Consider the following 21,861-nt stretch of genomic DNA (forward strand, 5'->3'; position numbering starts at 1 on the left):
GCTGGGACTTACAGGCGTGCACTATCACGCCCAGCTAATTTTTTATATTTTAGTAGAGACGGGGTTTCACTATGTTGGCCAGGATGGTCTCGATCTCCTCACCTCATGATCCGCCTACCTTGGCCATCCAAAGTGCTGGGATTACAGGCGTGAGCCACCATGCCCGGCTGTGATTTTTTTTTTTTTTTTAGCTCATTAGCTATCATTAGTGGTAGTGTATTTTATGTGTTTCTTTGTGGCCCAAGACAATTCTTTTTTTTTTTTTTTTTCTTTTGAGACAGAGTCTTGCTCTGTCTCCCAGGCTGGTGTACAGTGGTACTATCTCAGCTCACTGCAACCTCCGCCTCCCAGGTTCGAGAGATTCTCCTGCCTCAGTGCCCCCACACCCCCGCCTGAGTTAGCTGGGATTACAGGATTACAGGCACACACCATCACGCCTGGCTAATTTTTGTATTTGTATTTTTATTTTTTGAGACAGAGTCTCACTCTGTCAGCCAGGCTGGAGTGCAGTGGCATGATCTCAGCTTACTGAAATCTTTGTCTCCTGGGCTCAAGCAATTCTCCTGCCTCAGCCTCCTGAGTAGCTGGGATTACAGGCATGTGCCACAGTGGCAGGCTAACTTTTGCATTTTTAGTGGAGATGAGGTTTCACCATGTTGGCCATGCCAGTCGCGAACTCCTAACCTCATGTGATCCACCTGCCTTGGCCTCCCAAAGTACTGGGATTACAGGCATGAGCCACCGTGCCCAGCCAATTATTTGTAATTATTTTAATTTCTTTGTTAAATTTATATGATAGAATTTGAAATTCCTTCTCTGTGTTATCATGAATTTCTTTGAGTTTCTTCAGAATAGCTATTTTGAATTCTCTGTTTGAGAAGTCATGTATCTCTGTTTCTCCAGGATTGGTCCCTGGGGCCTTGTTCAGTTCATTTGGTATACCTATATTTTCCTGGATGGTGTTAATGCTTACAGATATTCGTCAGTGTCTGAGCATTGAAGAGCTAGGTAATGTAGTCTTCACAGTCTGGGCTTGTCCTTCTTGGGAAGGCTTTTCAGATATTTGAGGGGATTTGGGTCCCAAGCCCAATAATACTGCAGTTTTTGCAGACTCATAGAGGTATTGCCTTGGTAGACTTTGATAAGATCCAGAAGAGTTATCTGGTTCCTAGGCAGAGACTCCTGATATTTCCCCCAACCTTCTCCTAAACAAGCAGAGTCTCTTTCTCTGTGCTGAGCCACCTGGAGCTGGGGGTGTCATGATGCAAGCACCCCTGTGACCACCATCACTGGTGCTGCATTGGGTCAGACCTGAAGACAGTACAGCACCAGGTCTTGCACAAGGCCCTTCCCTTCAGGGGGGTGAGTTCCCCCAGGTCCCGGGCAGAGATGCTGTCTGGGAGCCAGGGCTTGAAGTGAAAATACTTTAGTTTACCTGATGTTCTTTTCCACTGCAGCTAAGCTGGCATTCCTACCAAAATACAAAAGCCTTTCCAGTCTTGCCTCCCCTTTCCACAGGCAGAGGATCCTCTCCCTGTGGCCACCACCACCACTGGTCTATGGGGATTCTGCCAGGTCACCACTGACGTTTACTTAAAGCCCAAGAGCTCTTCCTTTAGCTTGTGAATGCTACCAGACCTGGGACTCACCCTTCAGGGCTCTGGGCTCCCATTTGGTCTAGGGCAGGTCCAGAAATGCTGTCCAAGAGCCCAGGCCCCAACTCAGGGACCCAAAAAGCCTGCTTGTTGCTCTATCCTACTATGACCGAGCTGGTACCTAAGGTACAAAACAAAGTTCCCTTTTCTCTTTCCTTTGTTTTTCTTGAACAGAAGGAGTCTTTCACCATAGCCACCACAGCTGGGAATGTGCTGGGTCACTACTAAAGCCAGCACATCTCAGAGCCCAGGGACCATGGTGTACTCCCTGAGTATCGCTGCTGGTTATTCAAGGCCCAAGGGCTCTTTAGTCAGCAGATGATGAATCCTGCCAGGGTTGGGTCCTTCCCTTCAAGGCAGCAGATTCTCTTTTGGCCCAGGATGTGTCTAGAAATGTCGTCCCAGAGGTAGGGCCTGGAATGGGAACCCAGGACCCTACCTGCTATCCTATCCTACTGTGACTGAACTGGTATCCAAGTTGCAGGAAAAAGTCCTCTTTACTCTTCACTCTCCTCCCTTTAAGCAGAAGGAAGGTGGCCCCTTTGGAGTTGCTGCAAGCTGCACTGCCTGAGGTTGTGAGAGGGATGGTGCAAGCACTCCCTCAGCCATGCCAGCTGGTGTCTCCCTAGATCATATGCCAAACCAGTTTTCTGGCTCTGAGCTCAGCCCAGTACGAGGTATTGCCTAGGAATTACAGTCTCTGTTCCTAGACTGCCTTTGAAGTTTACCTAGGAGCCCAGGGTACTTCAACCCACAATAGTGAGGCTTGTGGGGAAACTCAAGTTCCAGTCACTGGGATGGGCACTTGCCCTCTGGCTAAGGCTGGTCCAAATATTCGCTTCCTGCATGGGCGCTGGCTGAGCCCAGCATGGCTTTATTCTCTGTTGTGACAGAGCAGAACCGAATTCAACGTAAGTCCCCTAGTTACTGGGCTCACCCTCCCCAAAAACACAGATTCTCTGTAACACATGGCCGTGACTGGGGAATAGGAGAGGGGTGGCATCAGTGATTCAAGACTGTCCCTCCTGCCCTCCTCAATGCCTCTTTTGGTGATATGAAGTTAAAACGAGGTACTGTGATTGCTCACCTGATTTTTCGTTCTTGTGGTGGTGCTTTTCTGTGTGCAGAAAGATATTCAAATTTGTTGTTTTAGCAGGGAGAATAAAGGGTGTGGGCTTCTATTCTGCCATCTTGCTGTACCCCCAGCATCTTTTCATATGCTTCTCTGCCATATGCTATTTTAATGTGTCTGTTTGCCATCTGTGTATCTTCTTTGGTGAGGTGTCTGTTGTTCAGATGATTTGATCATTCTTAAAATGGGTTGTTTGTTTTCTTATTGTTGAGTGTTAAGAGTTCTTTGTATATTTTGGATGTAAGTCCCTTATCAGGTATATATTTTGCAAATAATTTATCCCAGTCGATGGGCTTGTCTTTTTATTCTCGTAACAATGTCTTTTGCACAGCACACATTTTAAATTTTAATGAAGTCCAGCTAATCACCATTTTTGTTTCTTTTTTTTATCTGAGCATGAGAGCACAAGAGGAGAAAGAGAGGAAGCCACCTTTTCCTCTCATGTTCTACCAGAAGTGAAACAGTTTTCGTGTCCTGCCTCTCATGGGAGGGACTTGTCTTTGTTTGGAATTTAGTTTACTTCTTTGCCTTGAGACCTGATGGGCTCAATAAAAGTTGTGTTTTTGTAGATTATCTGACCTTTTTTTGCCCTTGGGGTGAGAGCACTATTATTTCTAGAGCATCATTATTTCTATTTTAGGATGCTTTCTAATCCTAAATGGAAGCAGAACTAAAATCATTTCGTTTGTTATTTTTTAAAAATGGCCACAAATGGCATTGTGAATGTTACATAAGACAGAAATAAACCTTAAGACAGAATTCTGAAAGAATGGCTGTTACTTTATTTCTTTGTCTACTTTGAGCATCGTAATCCTAGCTCTAATCATTAAATAGGGTCCACTCAAATCAGGAGTCTATTTATAATAGATTTAACTCTGATCATGTATTAAGATGATGATATTTAGAATATTGATTTATAGTGAGCAATTAATGGGCATACAGTGAATTCCAGTCACGCTGTTTGTTTTCACCCTTACTAAGGTGCTGGTGGTGACTAATGTAAGGGAAAGCTAAGGAAAATATCCTCTTTAGATGATTGTCAGATTCTCTTCTGTGACCTCATACTTCTCTAGCCTGATGGGGGCTGGCATGTTTGGGGGTGACTGGCTTTTTATACGAGCCCTGTTACTGAATCTTAGTCTTCACACACTAAGCAGGTATGTGCCAGAAGTCATTGAAGACCATGCTGATATTTTTAACCCTAGAGAGGAACAGTTTCTCTCCAACATGTTTTTCAAATTTTGAAGATAATTGTGATGCCGCTTTTCAGTCTCCAGCCTGAACACTTGGGGTCCATATCCCATACTGTTAAGCAGAAGGTGCTGATGGGACCAGGAGTCTGAGAGTGGGAGGAAGCTCAAGTGCTTAACCACTACGATAGTTCTGGAATGTCTTCATGAGACAGAGGAGACTGGAGCAAGATGAGTGTGGCTTCTGTGTTTCAGTCACAAATATTCAGTTGTCTATTTTCCACACATAAGTCAAACTCAACCTACCCAAAAGCGAGTGAGTCATGCTTGTCATCTTATGCATCTAACTTGCTTTTTTTGTGTTCCTGGTTGTAGGAAATATCAGGATTCTTCTTTATCTCTCATTATCCCTTTACTTAATCCAGCACTGGGCTCTGTTCTATCCATTCCTAAATCGGCTTCTAATTTGCCCCTTCTGGCCGGGTGTGGTGGCTCATACCTGTAATCCCAGCACTTTGGGAGGCTGAGGTAGGTGGATCACCTGAGGTCAGGAGTTCAAGACCAACCTGGCCAACATGATGAAATCCTATCTCTACTAAAAATACAAAAAATTAGCCAGGGCATGATGGCATGTACCTGTAATCCCAGCCACTCTGGAAGCTGAGGCTGGAGAATTGCTTGAACCTGGGAGGCAGAGGTTGCAGTGAGCTGAGATTGTGCCATTGCACTCCAGCCTGGGCAACAAGAGCAAAACTCTGTATCTCAAAAAATAATAATAATAAATTGCCCCTTCCTAAACATTCCTATAAACCAAATTCCCATTGTTACGTCTAATCTATAACATTTATTATTTATTGAGCTCCTATGTACCAGACACTGTTATACACTTCTTTTTGCTCCTAGCTTTTTGTTTTATTCATCTATTGTATATTTTTTTGTTTCAATTTCATTTAGTTCTGCTCTGATCTTTGTTATTTCTCTTCTGCTGCTGGGTTTGGGTTTAAATTGTCCTTGTTTCTCCAGTTCTGTGAGGTGTGGCCTTAGATTGTCTATTTGTGCTCTTTCAGACTTTGTGATGTAGGCTTTCCTTTAAGCACCACTGTTGGGAAAAGCAGCAAAGGAGAAAGGACTTACAGAGTGCCTACATAAATTGGTTATGAGTAACACATAAACAAGGAACAACAAACTGCAGAAGGCCGCAGGAAGCCTCTGAGGAGGAAGGCCTCTCCATGCCTCATGTTCTGGTGCAGGGTGACCTAGGCTCTGTTACTATAAACATTGTGATCAAGGATGTAATATCCTTTTGTAGCACTGTGAAGTAGCTAGACTTGTAGGTTCCTTGTAAGGCCCGTGTTCCACATAGATAATAGGCTAAAGATAACCACATGTTCTTGTTTTGTGAAACTCCCAAACTGCCACTGTTATCAGTCCTTAGAATGACACACCAGTTCTGGTTCACAGATTCACTTCACCATTACCCTCTCCCCACCATCACTCCACCCCTACCCTATAGATCAAAGTGATTGTAATTAATAAATAGTGTGGATGATCAGAGCTCGGGGCCTTCACTGCCTCCTCCAAAGTAATAAGTGATGGCCCCCTAGTCCCACTGTCTCTCTTTTTTTTTTTGAGACGGAGTTTCGCTCTTGTTACCCAGGCTGGAGTACAATGGCGTGATCTCGGCTCACCGCAACCTGCGCCTCCTGGGTTCAGGCAATTCTCCTGCCTCAGCCTCCGGAGTAGCTGGGATTACAGGCACGCACCACTATGCCCAGCTAATTTTTTGTATTTTTAGTAGAGACGGGGTTTCACCATGTTGACCAGGATGGTCTTGATCTCTTGACCTCATGATCCACCCGCCTCGGCCTCCCAAAGTGCTGGGATTACAGGAGTGAGCCACTGCGCCCAGTCCCCACTGTCTCTCTTAATCTGTCTTTTTCTCATTCCTTTGTCACCACTGAACTTGGGATACCCATGGGTGATATAGGGCTGGCTCCCTACATTCTAGTGCCCAACCTGGGGCTCATGGATCCCTGCATTCTGGCACCCAATGTGTAGCGCTCATGGATTCCCTGCACACCACTTTTGCTGAATCCCAAAGGTTATGATAGGTTGTGTCACTATTATCCTTCAGTCCAAAGAATTTTTAAATTTCCATCTTGATTTCATTGTTGACCCAATGATGATTCAGGAGCAGGTTATTTAATTTCCATGTATTTGCGTGGTTTTCAGAGTTCCTTTTGGAGTTGATTTCCAATTTTATTCCACTGTGGTCTGAGAGAATACTTGATACAATTTTGATTTTCTTAAATTTACTGACACTTGTTTTGTGGCCTATTATATGGTTTATCTTGGAGAACATTTTATGTGCTGATCAATAGAATGAGTTATACACTTCTTAACATGTTCTAATTTTGTTTTATCTTTATAGAAACTTTATTTGATAGGTACTATTACACAGATGACTTAAGTACCTTGTCAATTTTAGAGCAGTATTTTTTAGCTTTGGCTTTATATCAGAATATCCTGGAAAGTTAAGAAAAAAATTCTGGCCGGGCATGGTGGCTCATGCCTGTAATCCCAGCACTTTGGGAGGCCAAGATGGGTGGATCATCTGAGGTCAGGAGCTTGAGACCAGCCTGGCAAACATGGTGAAAGCCTGTCTCTACTAAAAATACAAAAATTAGCTGGGCATGGTGATGCACACCTGTAATCCCAGTTACTCAGGAGGCTGGGGCAGGAAAATCACTTAAACTTGGGAGGTGGAGATGCAGTGAGCCAAGATCATGCCACTGCACTTTAGCCTGGGCAACAGAGTGAGACTCTGTCTCTAAATCAATCAATCAATAAAACTCAGATAGCCAAGCCATACCCTAGACAAATGAAGTCAGAACCTCTGAGGGTGGGACCTAGAAATGAGTCTTTTTTAAAGATCCTCAGATGATTCCAATACATACCAGGTTGAAACCACTTATTTATAACCATATAGCCATAAGGTGGTAGACTCAGAAACTGAACTCAGGTCTCTGACTCCATAGTCTACATTCTGAAACACAGTGCCATACTTTCCCTTATGTTACATGGCGCTACCGGGGTGAAATGTAGCATGTCATGTTACTGCCCAACTTAATCTGTTTAGTGATTCCTGTGTCCCTCTGTTAAATGTGATCTCTTTAGTATGACATAAAAGATTGGGCTGATTTTTCTCTACCCTCTACTCTGTACTCCAACAATACCAGGTCTTCCACAACTACCTAAATAAATGGTATTCTTCACACATCTGTGCCTTTGCACAAGCTGGGCTTTCTCTCTGAACCTCCTTTTTTTGGGGGGAAAGCATTGTGTCCAAGACTCTATTAAAATGCCACTTTAAAAATTCCTCTCTGAAGTCATTCCAAACCACCTCCTTATACTAGGCTGCACAGAGTAGTCTCTCTTTTGTCCCACCATGTACTTTTTCATGGATCGCACAGTTTGCACCTGTTTACTTGTTTGTGTGATGAATGAATGGAAGACCAGTCATTGATTAAGTCTGTGAATCTAGGTTGTAGCCATTTTGCAAAGAATCTTCAATACCAGCTAATGAGTTGGGAGTTTATTATGTAGGGAATGGGGAGTCAGGATAGCTGAGGAGGAAGTGAGATGCTGGAGATGATGTTTTTAGAAACTTTAATCTGACATGTGAGGTATATGACAGTTTGGATGTAAGATAGGACTGGAGGCTGGAGATCACTGAAGAATTTTTTTAAAAAAATAAGAATCCACATTTGTGGCAATAAGAGTCTTAGTCAGGATGGTGGCAAGAGGAATGAAACAAAGAAATTGATATGATGACACAAAGGAATTCTAGATTTTGGTGACTACATTTGGAAGGCCAGGGAGAACTGAGAGTCAGAGAGGAGTTTGAAGTTTTGAGGATTGTTATTGTATGTATTAGTTTACTCGGCTTGCCGTAACAAAGTACTACAAACTGAGCACCTTGAAAACTACAGGAATCTATTCTCCACGGTCCTGGAGGCTGGAAGGCTAACATCAAAGTATTAGCAGGGTCACTGTCTCTGAAGGCTCCCTGTCTCTTTCCTAGCTACTGGTGGTTGCGGCAATCCTTGGTATTCCTCGGTTTATAGCCTTATCTCTGCAGTCTCTGTCTCCATCTTCACATTGTCTTCTCTCTGTGTCTGTGTCCAAATTCCCCTCTTCTGATAAGGATACCTGTCAGTGGGATAGGGTCCACCACCCTAATTCAGTATTACCTCATTTTAACCTGATAATACCTACAAAGATCCTATTTCCAAATAAGGTCATGTTTGTAGATGCCAGGGATTAGGATTGTAAGATGTTTTTCTGGGTGCACACAATTCATCCTATAACATTACATTAATTTATCCATCAAAGAATCATGTATTGAGTTGTAATTGCCTTTAAAGAGTTCACAATCTAATAGAGAAGACAGATATTTAAACAGATCATTCTATTACAATGTGGTAAACACAATAATGCTGATATGCACATATTATTATGGACACACGAAGAAGAGTCAGCTAGCCTACAGAAAGCAGACAAAGGTAGAACCTTGGATAAAAACAGAAAAATGAGGAGGAACAACAACAACAGTTTCTTGGGATTTAAATCACTCAGTGCTTTGTTTTATAATTTTATTCATTTAACAAATGATCTCTAGTTTGGGTACATCCAAAGGGAAACATCCCATCTGAAGTTACCGATAGGAGTTCTGTACAGTCATGTAGCAGATATAGATATGGGAGACAGCTACAAAGAGGAAAGAATTTAATATGTATCCTGTCCCTCCTTCCATTTTATACCAAATTTCTGGGATCATTTTCTTTTTTTCTGAAGTTCAGCCTTTAAAATTCATTTTTTGTTTACCTTTAAAGATAATTTGACGAGCACACAATTCTAGGTTGACATTTATTTCTCTTAATGTTTTACAGACATAATTCTCTTGTTTTTTGGCCTCTATTGTTGTTTTTGAGAAGTCTGCTGTCATTCTAATTTTTTGCCCTTTTTCTGTGGCTGCTGTTAAGATCTCTTGCCTTTAGGTGTCCTGCATTCTCACTGCTGGTGTCTGGGTATGGGTTTTATTTTTTGGTTGTTGTTGTTGTTTTGATTTGTCACTCGGACTGGAGTGCAGTGGCACGATCTTGGCTCACTGCAGCCTCTACCTCCTGGGCTCAAGCGATCACCACTTCTCACCTCCCCAAGTAGATGGAACTACAGGCATGCACCACCACACCTGGCTAATTTTTGTATTTTCAGTAGAGATGAGGTTTCACCATGTTGTCCAGGCTGGTCTCAAACTCCTGAACTCAAGCGATCTGCCCACCTCAGCCTCCCAAAGTCCTGGGATTACAAGCGTGAGTCACTGCATCTGGCTGGATTTCTTTTTATTTAACCTACTGGTATATATGTTGTGCTTCCTGGATCTCTGTATTCATGTTTATTATCAGTTCAGGAAAATATACAGCAATTATCATTTTAAACATAGCTTTTTCTTCATTCTTTGCATTCTGCTTCTGGGCTCAGATTAGATATATTAGGCCTTCTTATTATCTTAATATCTTTTTATATATTCTTCATACTTTCCATTTCCCTTGGTAATTTCTTTGTATATATTTTCCAGTGTGCTAATTCTTTCTTCACTGTGTTTAATATTAAGATTGTAATTTTTTAAATTTCCTTTTCCCCCCAATATGCTTGTTCATTCCCAATAGGCTCTTAGTGCTTTCTTATCTTGGTGATTGGATCCTTTTCTTCTTGAAGCATTTCACACATTGCTATACTACATTCTGTGTCTTCTTTGTGCCAGCAAAATGTATGTTCTTCACAGGGCCAGTATCACCCTTCCAGTCAATCCTTGCATGGGTGCAAGATTGGAGGACTCTAAGGTACCTGTCTGCCACCCAATGGCAAGGGACCGGGAAGTAGAATGTTAGGATTTTCTCTGGAGAAAAGCATTTTACATAACGCTTATAAACAACACAATCTCTGTGGCTTCTTTTTACTTTGGAGTTTAAGCTCTTGTGGATAGGGAGTACTTTAAACTTTGCTTAGCTGATCCTTGCTTCTCAGTAAATAGTAAATCAATCTCCATCATGGTTTCAGAAACTCTAGAACAACTAATTTCATCCAAGAATGTATACCAGTTTGGAGAATTATGTTTTGGTCTCTATATTTAACAGTCAGTGTATAATAATAATTCTTATATAAATGTAAGTTAGTATTGTTTTCAAAACATTCTCATACCACAAGGTATGGTGGCTCATGCCTATAATCTCAGCACTTTGGGAGGCCAAGGCAGGAGGATCACTTGAGGCCAGGAGTTTGAGACCAGCCTGGGCAACATGTCAAGACCCCATCTCTACAAAAAATAAAAATAAATCCCGTGGCATGGTGGTGCATGCCTGTACTCCCAGCTACTTGGGAAGGTGGCTGAAGTGGGAGGGATCTCTTAAGCCCAGGAGACTGAGGCTGCAGTGAGCTGTGATCACAACCACTGCACTGCAACCTGAGTGACAGAGATCCTGTCTCAAAAAACAACAGCAAAAAAGAACAAAAAAACCTTCTCACACTTGTTATCTTGTTAAAGGTTAAAGGTGAAAGTGAATTTTAACGACTGTAGTTTTGATTTGAAACCCTTGGCAAGAACTCTTTCTCTTCTGGAATCCCAGGAAGAAGGAAAAGCAGTTATTTACAAGTAAGTCTGCTCTTCCATAGCTTTGCTCTTCTTTCGCTAAGATGCTAGGCTGTGCTGCCATCGCCTGCCATCCTTTCACGTTGCTGAGACAGTGCTGAGGCACACACCAGGCTCCATCACTAGAGGACACCGGGCATCTCCCACCACTGTGTCTGGTGAGGTGGCAACACTCCCCAGGCTTTTCTGGTCTGAAAGAACAAGTAGCTAACACAGAAATAACAAGCGCAGAAATGGAAAAAAAATTGTTAACAACTTGTACTTAAGCTAAAAGGGTAGGAGATTTAAAATTGAATTGGAGTAGTATAAATGGAGTTTGGGACTGGTTTTGGTGGGTAGTAGCTGTTACAATATTGTGCCCAGAGTGAAAAGATGTTATAAACAGAGAAGTGGTACATACTATCAAATACTAAGCATGTAATGTGGGGAATCATCTCAGCTAACTAGTTATAGAATTAAAAGTAAGAGATGTCTCTACATAATTACGTAACTTGTAACTATCTGGTTAAAAGTAGTGCTGTCCCTCAGATATTGCTGAAGGGAATGTAAAATGGTGCAGTAACTTTGGAAAACAGCATGGCAGTCTCTCAAGATGTTAAACATTAAATTATTATGTGACCCAGCAATTCTACTCCTGGGTTTCTACTCAGGAGTAATGAAAACATATATCCACATAGAGGCTAGTACATGGATGTTCATAGCATAATTATTCAGAACAACCAAAAAAGCAGAAACAACCCGAATGTCTATCAACTGATGAATGGATAAACAAGATGTAGTATATCCATACAATGGAATATTACTTGGCAATTACAAGGAAAGAAATGCTGATACATGCTGCAACACAGACAAACTTCAAAACCATTGTACACAGTGAAGGGAAGCCATTAACAAAAGCCTATGTTATTTTTTTTTAATAGAGAATGTTCAGAAAAGGCAAATCTATAAAGACAGAAGGTACATAGTAGTTGCCTAGGGCTGGGGATGGGAGTGGAGAGTGACTTAATGAGCATGGGGCCTTGGGGTTGATGAAAATGTTTTAAAATAAGATTGTGGTGGTGGTTGCATAATTCGGTAAATATACTGAAAACCATTGACTTATATACTCAAAATGAGTGAATTTTATGGCATATAAATTATACCTTATTAAAACTGTTGATAATTAAAAAAAGAACCTAGGAAGGTGGAAGAAAAGTGAGCTTGTATGACTGTTTCTAGGAGATCAGCCTTCAATTCTCTTTTTCTAAAAAGTGCCCAAAGTAAGCTGCAGTAGTTTCCTTTTACTGAACAGCTCGGAATTTGTTGAATAAATAGTGTGGCAGAAGCTGGAGGGCTTTTGGAGATGCTGGTATGACCAGCAGAGAGAATGACTAATTGTCTCCCGAGGACCTGGGAGCTAGGTGATGGCTGGGGTGGGCACTGGCCAACATGGGCTTACTGTCCTTGAGGTGTAGTTTAACTATTTGCTGGGGTGTCTCTTGAATAGGAGCCACAATTGAGGGAAAAATGGAAGTGTCCAAACTAAGCCCCATTCCCTTGGTAGCTGAAGGCCTTAAAAGATAGAATGATTGATTGAAAAAATAGAATTGAGAATCAATCATTCTTATATATTAGGGTCCAAAGGAGTAAGTTCCTTTGCAATCCCTAATTGCCATATTCTCAAATAGACCTGCTTGGGTAAGATTTTAGGATAATCAGCATCTTAATTCTATTTAATTATGATAAATGATATAAAAGGAGAGATTTTGTTCTCAAATACATCTTCTAGCAGAGCAAGACCCACATGTGAAGGAGAATATCGCATTGCGGGAGTAATGGGGGCTTATGTTTTAGACTAGAGGCTTAAGTCTAGACTCCCTCTGGAAGAAGGAGGAAGACTGGATTCTCTTCTGTGAATAAGGGAAGCATCCCAATTCTGGCAGCAGGGGTGGAAAAGGCACATGTCTTTGGCAGAGTTAGATCTTCTCAGGGAAGGCAAACTGGACAACCCTGTGAGGGGGTCATTCACTCCAAAGGACCCAAAGCTGTTTGATTCAGCAGCATGGAGGTTACAGATGAAACTATGACTAGAGCAAGGCAATACTTTTTATTTGGGTTTATGTTCACAAAAAAAGTAAATACGTTTATTTTCATAAAAGTACATAAATTCACATAGAACTCAACTTCAAATTTAAATAAAAATAAGTGCTACAATTGAGTTGAGAGTTAAAAGAATTCCTTCCTTTCTGGTTCCTTCCTGCAGAAACAAAGGGTCATCCTGTCTAGAAAAAGAACCATTGTGTTATCAAGAGGCAAAGAATCCAAGTGCCAAAGAGGCCACCTCTGAAGGGCATTTTTCGTCCTTGAGCCACAGCCAGGAGGTGGAACGGGAGGAAGACCAGAATGGGTAAGAGCTGGGGCTGTCCCATTTTGTGATATACAAGGCGACAATCGCTGATACCAAAACCTGAGTACCTGGGAACTCTCTCTGTATGGCAGGCTTCCAGGAAGAGGAGGCAGTGGGGGATAGGTTAGAAGCAGCCGAGGGGCAGGTGCCCTTTATTCAGAGGGAACAGAGAGAGCTGCCCGGGCCCCCTGGTGGAGCCACGTGATGGGAGTGCCCCTGGTAGGTGGGCCATACTGTCCAGGATTTCCCTAGCTCCTCTCTCGTTCCGCCATCTCCACCCTGTCTCTACCATTTACCACTTGGCATAGCCAAGCCAGGCCCCACATTTTGTTCCCTTTAAGGCAGTCGAGTTAGGTAGAACATTTTCAAAAGGACCAATGCTAAATGAAAGTAGTAAAATTTAACAAGTGAAAGCCCCATATGGAGAGATTGCCAGCAGCAGAGAGGAGCACCTGCGCTTCCCTCACTCGGCACCTTGTGACTCCTGATTGCATTAGGGCTGAGCGAGGGCTTGTTCTCTGTGGACACTGGATTAGGCCCTGTGACTGGTGGAAAGAATCCGGGAGAAAACTCAGGAATAAGATTGGAGAAAGTGAGATTGAGACCAAAATTACTAGAAAGCCTTGGAAGTAAAGGAGGAAAATCAAACTGGGGAACCAGAAAACCCCCAGACCAGTTAATTAAAACCTCGAGTAACCAGGAGATCCAGAGTTTCCTAAATGAATGGGAATTTCTTGCATTTGAAGAGCTGAGAAGAAGAATCATGAATTATTCAGAGGAACTGCCCAGTGTCTCAAGCAGAGGGGCATAAAGAAGAGCTGACACCGATGTCTCCGGCTGACAAGTTTGCAGGGCTCATACTGGACTCCTAATGAGGCCAACTCAAGGCCAAGGAGCAACCCTGGCCCTATCCTTACAGAGAGGCCCTACACAGCTTTCTGGGATACAGATAAAAGGATGATGCCTTTTCAGGTCCTCTCTGTGCAGACGTGATCGCCCCCCCAACTCCTGAGTATCAGCCCCCGTCTGCTCTGAGGCTCTGCTATGGGTCCCCTATGTGATCTCCAAGAAGGATTCTCGGGTGTCAGACAAGACCCTCCACAGTAAGCTCCGTGCCTAAATAGTCTGCTGTTGTCTGTGCAGCCCCCAGCCCCTAGCAGCAGCCATCAACCTCTTCTGACCCTGATCTAGATTCTGAATCTAAAAACATTTAGAACCTGGATTCTTGGTTCTGTCTGAATGACCATGCAAGAGGACAACTGTATACCCTGGTGCATGACTCCTTCCTCTGCCAGCCCAACATAATGAAAATAAAATGTGCAGTAAATGAAGAAAAAAAGCCCCAACATTTAAAATGTAAAGTTTATAGAAATATAGGCATTGGGCCAGGTGCCATGGCTTGCGCCTGTAATCCCAGCACTTTGGGAGGCCGAGGCAGGCGAATCACCTGAGGTCAGGAGTTCAAGACCAGCCTGACCAACATGGAGAAACCCCATCTCTACCAAAAATACAAAGTTAGCCTGGTGTGGTGGCACATGCCTGTAATCTCAGCTACTCGGGAGGCTGAGGCAGGAGAATCACTTGAGCCCAGGAGGTGGAGGTTGCGGTGAGCCGAGATTGCACCATTGCATTTCAGTCTGGGCAACAAGAGCAAAACTCTGTATCAAAAAAAAAGAAAGAAAAAAGAAATGTAGGTGTTTACAGAGCACAGATTTCTCATCCTAAGGTAAGGATAGTTAAACTTGGTGGCCATTTGACTGAACTAGCCCAGCCTACCCTTCCTGGGTCTAAGTGGATCTTCTCCCTCCAGTTCTCCCATCCAGAGTCAGCCTTTTAGGCATGTATTCTAGAGTCACAGCCTTCCTCCCCACTCCCAGTTAGAAACCAGCATGTGAATGTCCTGTTTTCTGAGAATCCTTCAATCTTGCCATCTTCCTTTCTGTCTCTCCATTTCCCCACTCCTATCTCTAAAGGATAAGGGCACTACTTTTTTACCCATGAAAATGTATTAACCTTTTCTTTTGTGTGTTTAGCTCTATTTACTGCCATGTTTTGGTATCCTCCCATGTGCTTATTTGCTTGCTTCCTCAAAATTTTAACACGTGCCAACTCTGAGCCAGGCAGCGTTTGAGGGGCTGGAGACATGGTGGGAAACAAAACAGAGACGGCTCCAATTTCCTGGAGCTTACATTTTGTCCGGGAAATAGACCATAGTCAACCATATAATCACATAACATCACCTGAGTTAGTAATAAGTGGACTGAGGAAAACAGAGCAGGTAGAGGGGGTGAGGACGGATGAGGGGGACTGTTCTAGTGGAGAAGTCAGAGGAGACTTCCCCTCTGAGATGATGTTTGTGCAGCAGCCTGAGGCTCCCAGGGAGTGAGACATGCAGAGACCTGGGGGAAGAGTGTTGTGCAGATGGATGGGCCCAGGCAAAAGCCTGAGATGGGAGTGAGGCTGGTGTGTTCAGGAAACAGCAAGAAAAAGTGGGAGGCTGAAGATGGTGAGTGCCGAGACAGGGTGGGAAGTGAGGCTGGAGCAGAGGCAGGAGCCAGGCAGGTGGGGGTTACAGGTCTGGAGAGGGAGTTGGAATAAAATCCAAAGTGTAAGGGGAAGCCAGGTGGAGGTTTGGGGTAGGGGAGAAATAATATCTAATCTACATTTTACAAAGAAGAACATGGCTGCTGCACAGACAACTGCAGATGCTGGAGCCGAGGCAGGGCCGTCAGGCAGTGAGGGTTCCAGGCCAGGTGAGAGCGAGGGCTTCAGACTCCAGCGCAGGTCGAGAGGAGCTGCCAGAGCTCGTTCGTCAGCGTGGAAGTGGGTGAAAGTGAGAAATCAGTGTGGAAGGGCCAGGATGGATTGTGGTCCTAGTCACTGACATAGGGAGGTCTGGGAGGAAAGCAGGTTTGCAGGGAGAGAAATGCAGAAGTGAGGAATAATTGTGTTTGGGGCTGATTCCATTGCAACCATTACAACACAGGAGGAGGATTTGTAGGGTGTGATTTTCCAGCAACTGAACTCTTCCCCTCACTGTCCATTTAAGCCTGTTCTGTTGGGGTTAGTTCTTCCCCTGCCCTGGGCATTCTCAGATAATAAAAAGCCTCTGGTTATGAAGACAGTCTGTTCGGTAACTAACATGGTCAGTCTGGTATAATATAATGACCAACGCTTCAATCTTCATTTAAGGTCCCCTTCCTCCGGTTTGGGGCTACTGAGGCTGGAGCTACAAGAAAGAAAAGGGAGGTAAATGTCTTCTCTCTTTCCCTTGTTACTGTCCTATTCCTTACCCCTGTTTCTTGCCACTGTGATTTCTGATCTCTTCAGAGTCCACAGTGGGAGGGAGGAAAGAGAAGAAATGGATGGGCAGGAAAGTTCCTACCTATTAATTTTATGTTCATCTGTTTTAGTGTAAGGCAGTCTCTGGGCTTGGCAGGGGTTTGAAGCTAATGGTTTCTCTCATGGGGCACTTCCAAGTGATCTTCAGAGAAAATTCCTATTGCTCAGAATTTCTCACTGGATGATTTCTTTTCCAGCTGTTTGCTCAGGACTGTCTCTGGCTCTAAGCATCTGATGGAACTGCCACTACTTTATTCTTAGGAACATAGCCTCTATCACCTCAAGAGATACTGAGACTAAAATTAGATCAATTTCAGTATCTTTGTATATGCCCATCCCATACCCAAGAGGAGATATGCAGTAGGCAGGTGGATGTACAGGTCTGGAATTCATGGGAGACTGGGGGTGGAGATAGGTGTTTGAGGGTCATCCTCGTATAAATGCTGCTTGAAATCATGTGATCACCTGGGGGTGTCAACGAGAATAGGCCCGAAGGCTAGTCCTGCGGAATGCCAAGATTTAGAGGTTGGGGCAAGGAGGCAGAGCTGGTGAAGGAACATGCAGGGAGCGAGAGGCTGGTACGGAAGGAAGAAAAGCAGAAGTGTGTGCTGCTCAGTAGAAGAGGGATTTCAGAAAAGAGGGCACTCTCAGCCATGTGGCAGTGCTGCTGAGAGGGAGGTAAAATGAGGACTGGGGAGATGTATGCGTAACGCTGATTTTCATCAGAGAGGTTAAGTGGAGCAGCTGGAAGGAAAACTTGATTAGAGTGGGTTCAGGAGTGATGGGGTGAGGCTGTGGAGACAGAATAAGCAATGCTTTTGTGGGGTTTTGCTATAAAGTGGCTGGAGAGGGTAAGGCAAGGGAACATTTTTATCAGCGATATGGATATTATAGCATGTATGTTTCCTGATGGGAATGCTCCTGTAGAGAGGGAGATTTGATGATGCTGGAGAGAGAGGGGCATAATAGAAGGGCAGAGTCCTTCCGCAGTTGAGGAGGCAGCATCCTAGACTCAGGTGGACAGGACACTATCCATTGTATGAAGAGGGAAGGCTGCGTACATGGATGTACGTCAAAGTAGCTCAGTGGATTTTGCAAAGGAAGATTGTTTCCTTCTGTTTACTCATTTTCTCAATGAAGTGAGATCATCAGCTGATAGTGAGACACAGAATAGAGATTTAGAGGTTGAAGAGAAAAGGGAAGAAAGGAACCTAGTATTTTCTAAATCACAACAATCCTAGTGGAAATTAGTACTCCAAACATGTTGCCATCTGAAAGCTGGTACCACAGGGGTTCCCTCAAATCATATCACACATCAGTGATCCACCCCATCTATTTGGCCATATCCTTGAATCTCTAAGTGCTTCTGAATCCAGACAGTGCAAGGAAAGGCTGAGGCAAGAGGCTTGGGGGAGACCCTGCCTGTGAAATGAGTCAGCTGGCTCTGGCACAGGCTTCCAGGGGGATCAGCTTAGCTTAGCTGGGGAACTCTTTCTGCTCTTGCAAGCCCTTCATCCCCATACCACACTCAACTCTTCCCTTTTGTCACCTTCAAAAGGTTTTAGCAACCAAGGAGCACACATCCTGATCCTTGATTGGTGAAAGGATACACAAAATAAGCCTGCTTCAGAGGAAGTTGTCTGCTTGCGGGAATCAGGGTGAAGGCCAAGGAAGGCACTCAAGAATTGTCGTGTCTCTAAAAAAAAGCATGTGCAACAAACTTCCTTTAATTTTTAAGTTCAGTGTCTGTGATAATTAAGAAATGGCAATACCATGTATTTTCCCCAGAAGTTAAGAAATATTGCCGAATGAACCAATAAAAATAATTATAGCTACCTTACTAAGTGTCCATCTTCATTTATTGGGTTTGTTCCTAAACTAAGGTATGCTCCCTTTGGTCATGCACCCTTCATGGCCACATCCGCATATCCTTCCTGGGTTTCTCTAACATACTTTATAGAAAATTTAAAAATTCACTTGGGGTTGGCCAGGTGAGGTGGCTCATGCCTGTAATCCCAACACTTTAGGGAGGACAAGCCAGGTGGATCAGTTGAATTCAGGAGTTCGAGACAAACCTGACCAACATGGCAAAACCCTGTTTCTACTAAAAAATACAAAAATTAGCCAGGTGTGATGGTGCACACCTGTAATCCTAGCTACTTGGGAGGCTGAGGCATGAGAATTGCTTGAACCCTGGAGGTGGAGGCTGTAGTGAGCTGAGATTGCACCACTGCACTCCAGCCTGGGTGACAGAGCAAGACTTTATCTCAAAAACAAAAAAAATCATTTGGGGTATAATTACTCGCTTGCTGATTCTGATTCTAAACATTGTCCTCTGGCTCATGTTGAGTTTGAATCCTGGTCACAGGAAGACATGATAGGACACAGAGCACAGGAGAGTGGAATTCTGTTTTCTTTAGGCAAAGGGACACCATGGTGACGTTTTTAAAAGGACTTGGGGGAGTTTGACTTCTTCAGTTCTGTCTGTTCCCCAAGATCCCCCTCTTTCTTAGTCAAAGCCCTAGATTTCGTATAAAAGACTGGATGCAATGTTAATCCAACTGGAGTTGCAATTCAGCAACCTACAGGATCAATTTATGAACTTGAGGGCCACAGAAGGAGTAAGATTTATTAAAAATGGTGGCCCTATATTTTAATGCCTTGCACATTCTGGCATCTGAGCTTTATATTGTCTTACTTTAAATTATCCATTTTTCTCTCATTCCATATTTCTCATCCTCCTTAAATGATTCTACCATGACAGTTATCCAGTCTCCCAATGTCTCACCTCCAATCAACATATGGTTCTAAGTGAAACTAGATTTTTTTTTTTAAACGGGCTCGTTTTGTTGCACAGGTTGGAGTGCAGTGGCATGATCACAGCTCACTGTAGCCTGGACCTCCCAGGCTCAAGCAATTCTCTGTCTTTCAGCCTCCTGAGCAGCTAGGACTACAGGTGCACACCATCATGCCTAGTTACTTTTTGTAGAGATAGGATTTCACTATGTTGCCCAGGCTGATCTCAAACTCCTGGGCTCAAGCGGTCCACCTGCCTCAGCCTCCCAAAGTGCTAGGATTACAAGCGTGAGCCATTGCATCCGGCTGAAAACTAGATTTTTAAAAACTTTATACTATGAGCAATTTCAGAGAAGTATAGAAAAATAGTGATAATTATATAATGAATCCTTACGTATCTGACATCCAGCTTCAATACTGATTACCTCATGGCCAGTCTTGCTTTGTGTATATGCATACCTGCTTCTTGACCCTAACTGGATGACTTTGAAGCAAATCCCAGATATCATATCACAAATATAGTTGCCCATTCCACATGGTGAAGAGTAGATGTCTTTCCTTTCCTTGCATTTTGAGATGAATACCAATTCCAAATACCTCACATTTCCTCTGAAGCCTTGTACTATTTCTATATTTAAGATCCTTTGTGTTCTAAGTAACAAGCTAACCAGAGCTAACATAAGCACAAATGGAATCCATAGGTCCCTGGTGGTCTAGTGGTTGGAATTTAAAAAAAAAAAAAAGAATCCATTGGAAGAGTGCCAAAGCATCTTACAGAACCCTGAGAAAAAACTGAATTCCACCGGAAGGGCAGGAACCTTGATAGCACTGGCCCCTGAACAGCGTACATCTCAGACCCTTCTAGGCTGTTGTCATGAACGTGACTCACACCTTTCCGAGTGTCCGTTTTGGTTAGAAGTCTGTAATCCTAGAAGAAAGCTAGGAGAATCTGATCCTAGAGTTGGGTCAGCTGTGCATTCCTTGACCAATTAGCCACAGCCAAGAACAGGGTCATGTAGGGAGGCACTGCCATCTAGTCCACCTCTGGCTGGGCGTGGTGGCTCACCTATGTAATCCGAGCACTTTGGGAGGCTGAGGCGGGTGGATCACCTGAGGTTAGGAGTTCAAGACCAGCCTGGCCAACATGGCAAAACCCCATCTCTACTGAAAATACAAAAATTTTAGCCAGGTGTTGTGGTGGGTGCCTATAATCCCAGCCACTCTACTCTGGAGGCTGAGGCAGGAGAATCGCTTGAACCTGGGAGGTGGAGGTTGCAGTCAGCTGACACCACTGCATTCCAGCCTGGTCAATAGAGTGAGACTCCATCTCAAAAAAAAAAAAAAAAAAAGAGTCTACTCCATGAATGGAGTCAGGGATTTGCCAGAGAGATGGGACCATGCAGGCATCACTAATCTACCATGTGGAGCAAGGAGGGCAGGAATCACTGAAGAAAGCTGAGCCTGAAAAGCCAGGCAGGAAGCTTACAGTCATGGTAGGGGGTTTGGAATTTATGGGGAGACCCTGAAGGATTTTATAATACTCTAGTTCTGGCATTTTTTTCCTTTTTTATTACCTCATCAGTTAAAACAGACTTCTAGAAATCACATCAGCATTACAGGGATATTGTTACTGCACCTTGACTTTATCTAGAAGGAGAAAAGTTTCGATAAATCAATTTTTCCATGAATCAATCAGTCATTAATGCCTTTTCCATGGCCATTCCTCTGTTCAGGTGAGTAAGTTTAGAAATTTCCAAAGTTTTCTTTATAAAACGCAGCCAAATCTATTTCACACTTTAAAAATCTAGGGCTGGGCGCCATGGCTCAAGCCTATAATCCCAGCACTTTGGGAGGCCAAGGCGGGTGGATCATGAGGTCAAGAGACAGAGACCAGCCTGGCCAAGATGAAGACACCCCGTCTCAACTAAAAATACAAAAATTAGCCGGGCGTGGTGGCATGCACCTGTAATCCCATCTACTCAGGAGGCTGAGGCAGGAGAACTGCTTGAACCCAGGAGGCGGAGGTTGCAGTGAGCCGAGATCGCGCCACTGCACTCTAGCCTGGCGACAGAGTGAGACTCTGTCTAAAAACAAAACAACTAGGTGCAAGTTTGTTCTTATGCTTAATATGTACACTTCACAAACACTGGGATTTTTGCTTTCTGAGACAAGGCGTTCTTCTGTCTCCCAGCTGGAGTGCAGTGATGCAAGCATGGCTCATTTCAGCCTCAACCTCCTGGGCTCAAGTGATCCTCTTGCCTCAGCTGCCTGAGTAGCTGGGACTACAGGTGCATGCCACCATGCCCAGCAAATTTTTAAACTTTCTGTAGAGACGAGTTCCCATTGTGTTGCCCAGGTTGGTCTTGAACACCTGGCCTCAAGTGATCCTCCCATCTTGGCCTCGAAAAGTGCTGGGATTACATGCATGAGCCACCATGACTGGCATAGACTTTTTTATTTAAAGAGACTTTTTGGATAGAAATGCTTTTCTCTGTTGCAGTTATAAATGACTAAAAATACTAGCCAGGCTAAAATGGCAACCAGGGGCCTACTGTAAAGCTTCAAAAGGTTTGATGCTCTCTTGGTAGATGAGTGTTCAGTGTTTTAAATTTTTTTTTAATATGTTGACATTGAAATTTCATTTTGTG

The 21,861-nt window shown here is 43.6% G+C and overlaps 1 protein-coding gene across 1 annotated transcript in view; it reads left to right on the forward strand.

Annotated features, from left to right (window-relative positions):
* FAM228B (family with sequence similarity 228 member B) overlaps window positions 1-18,257 on the forward strand; it is a 93,903-nt gene extending 75,646 nt beyond the window's left edge. The window contains exons 10-13 of the mRNA XM_064363897.1: window positions 10,585-10,692; window positions 12,932-13,075; window positions 16,268-16,324; window positions 17,976-18,257. Coding sequence (XP_064219967.1) covers window positions 10,585-10,692; window positions 12,932-13,075; window positions 16,268-16,324; window positions 17,976-17,982 — 316 coding nt within the window. The 3' untranslated portion in view covers window positions 17,983-18,257. The remainder of the gene's footprint in view (window positions 1-10,584; window positions 10,693-12,931; window positions 13,076-16,267; window positions 16,325-17,975) is intronic.
* The last annotated feature ends 3,604 nt before the right edge of the window (window positions 18,258-21,861 follow it).

This window comes from Aotus nancymaae, unplaced genomic scaffold (assembly GCF_030222135.1).
Source record: "Aotus nancymaae isolate 86718 unplaced genomic scaffold, 86718_ANA_hifiasm-v0.15.2.pri h1tg000057l, whole genome shotgun sequence".
NCBI lineage: Eukaryota > Metazoa > Chordata > Mammalia > Primates > Aotidae > Aotus > Aotus nancymaae.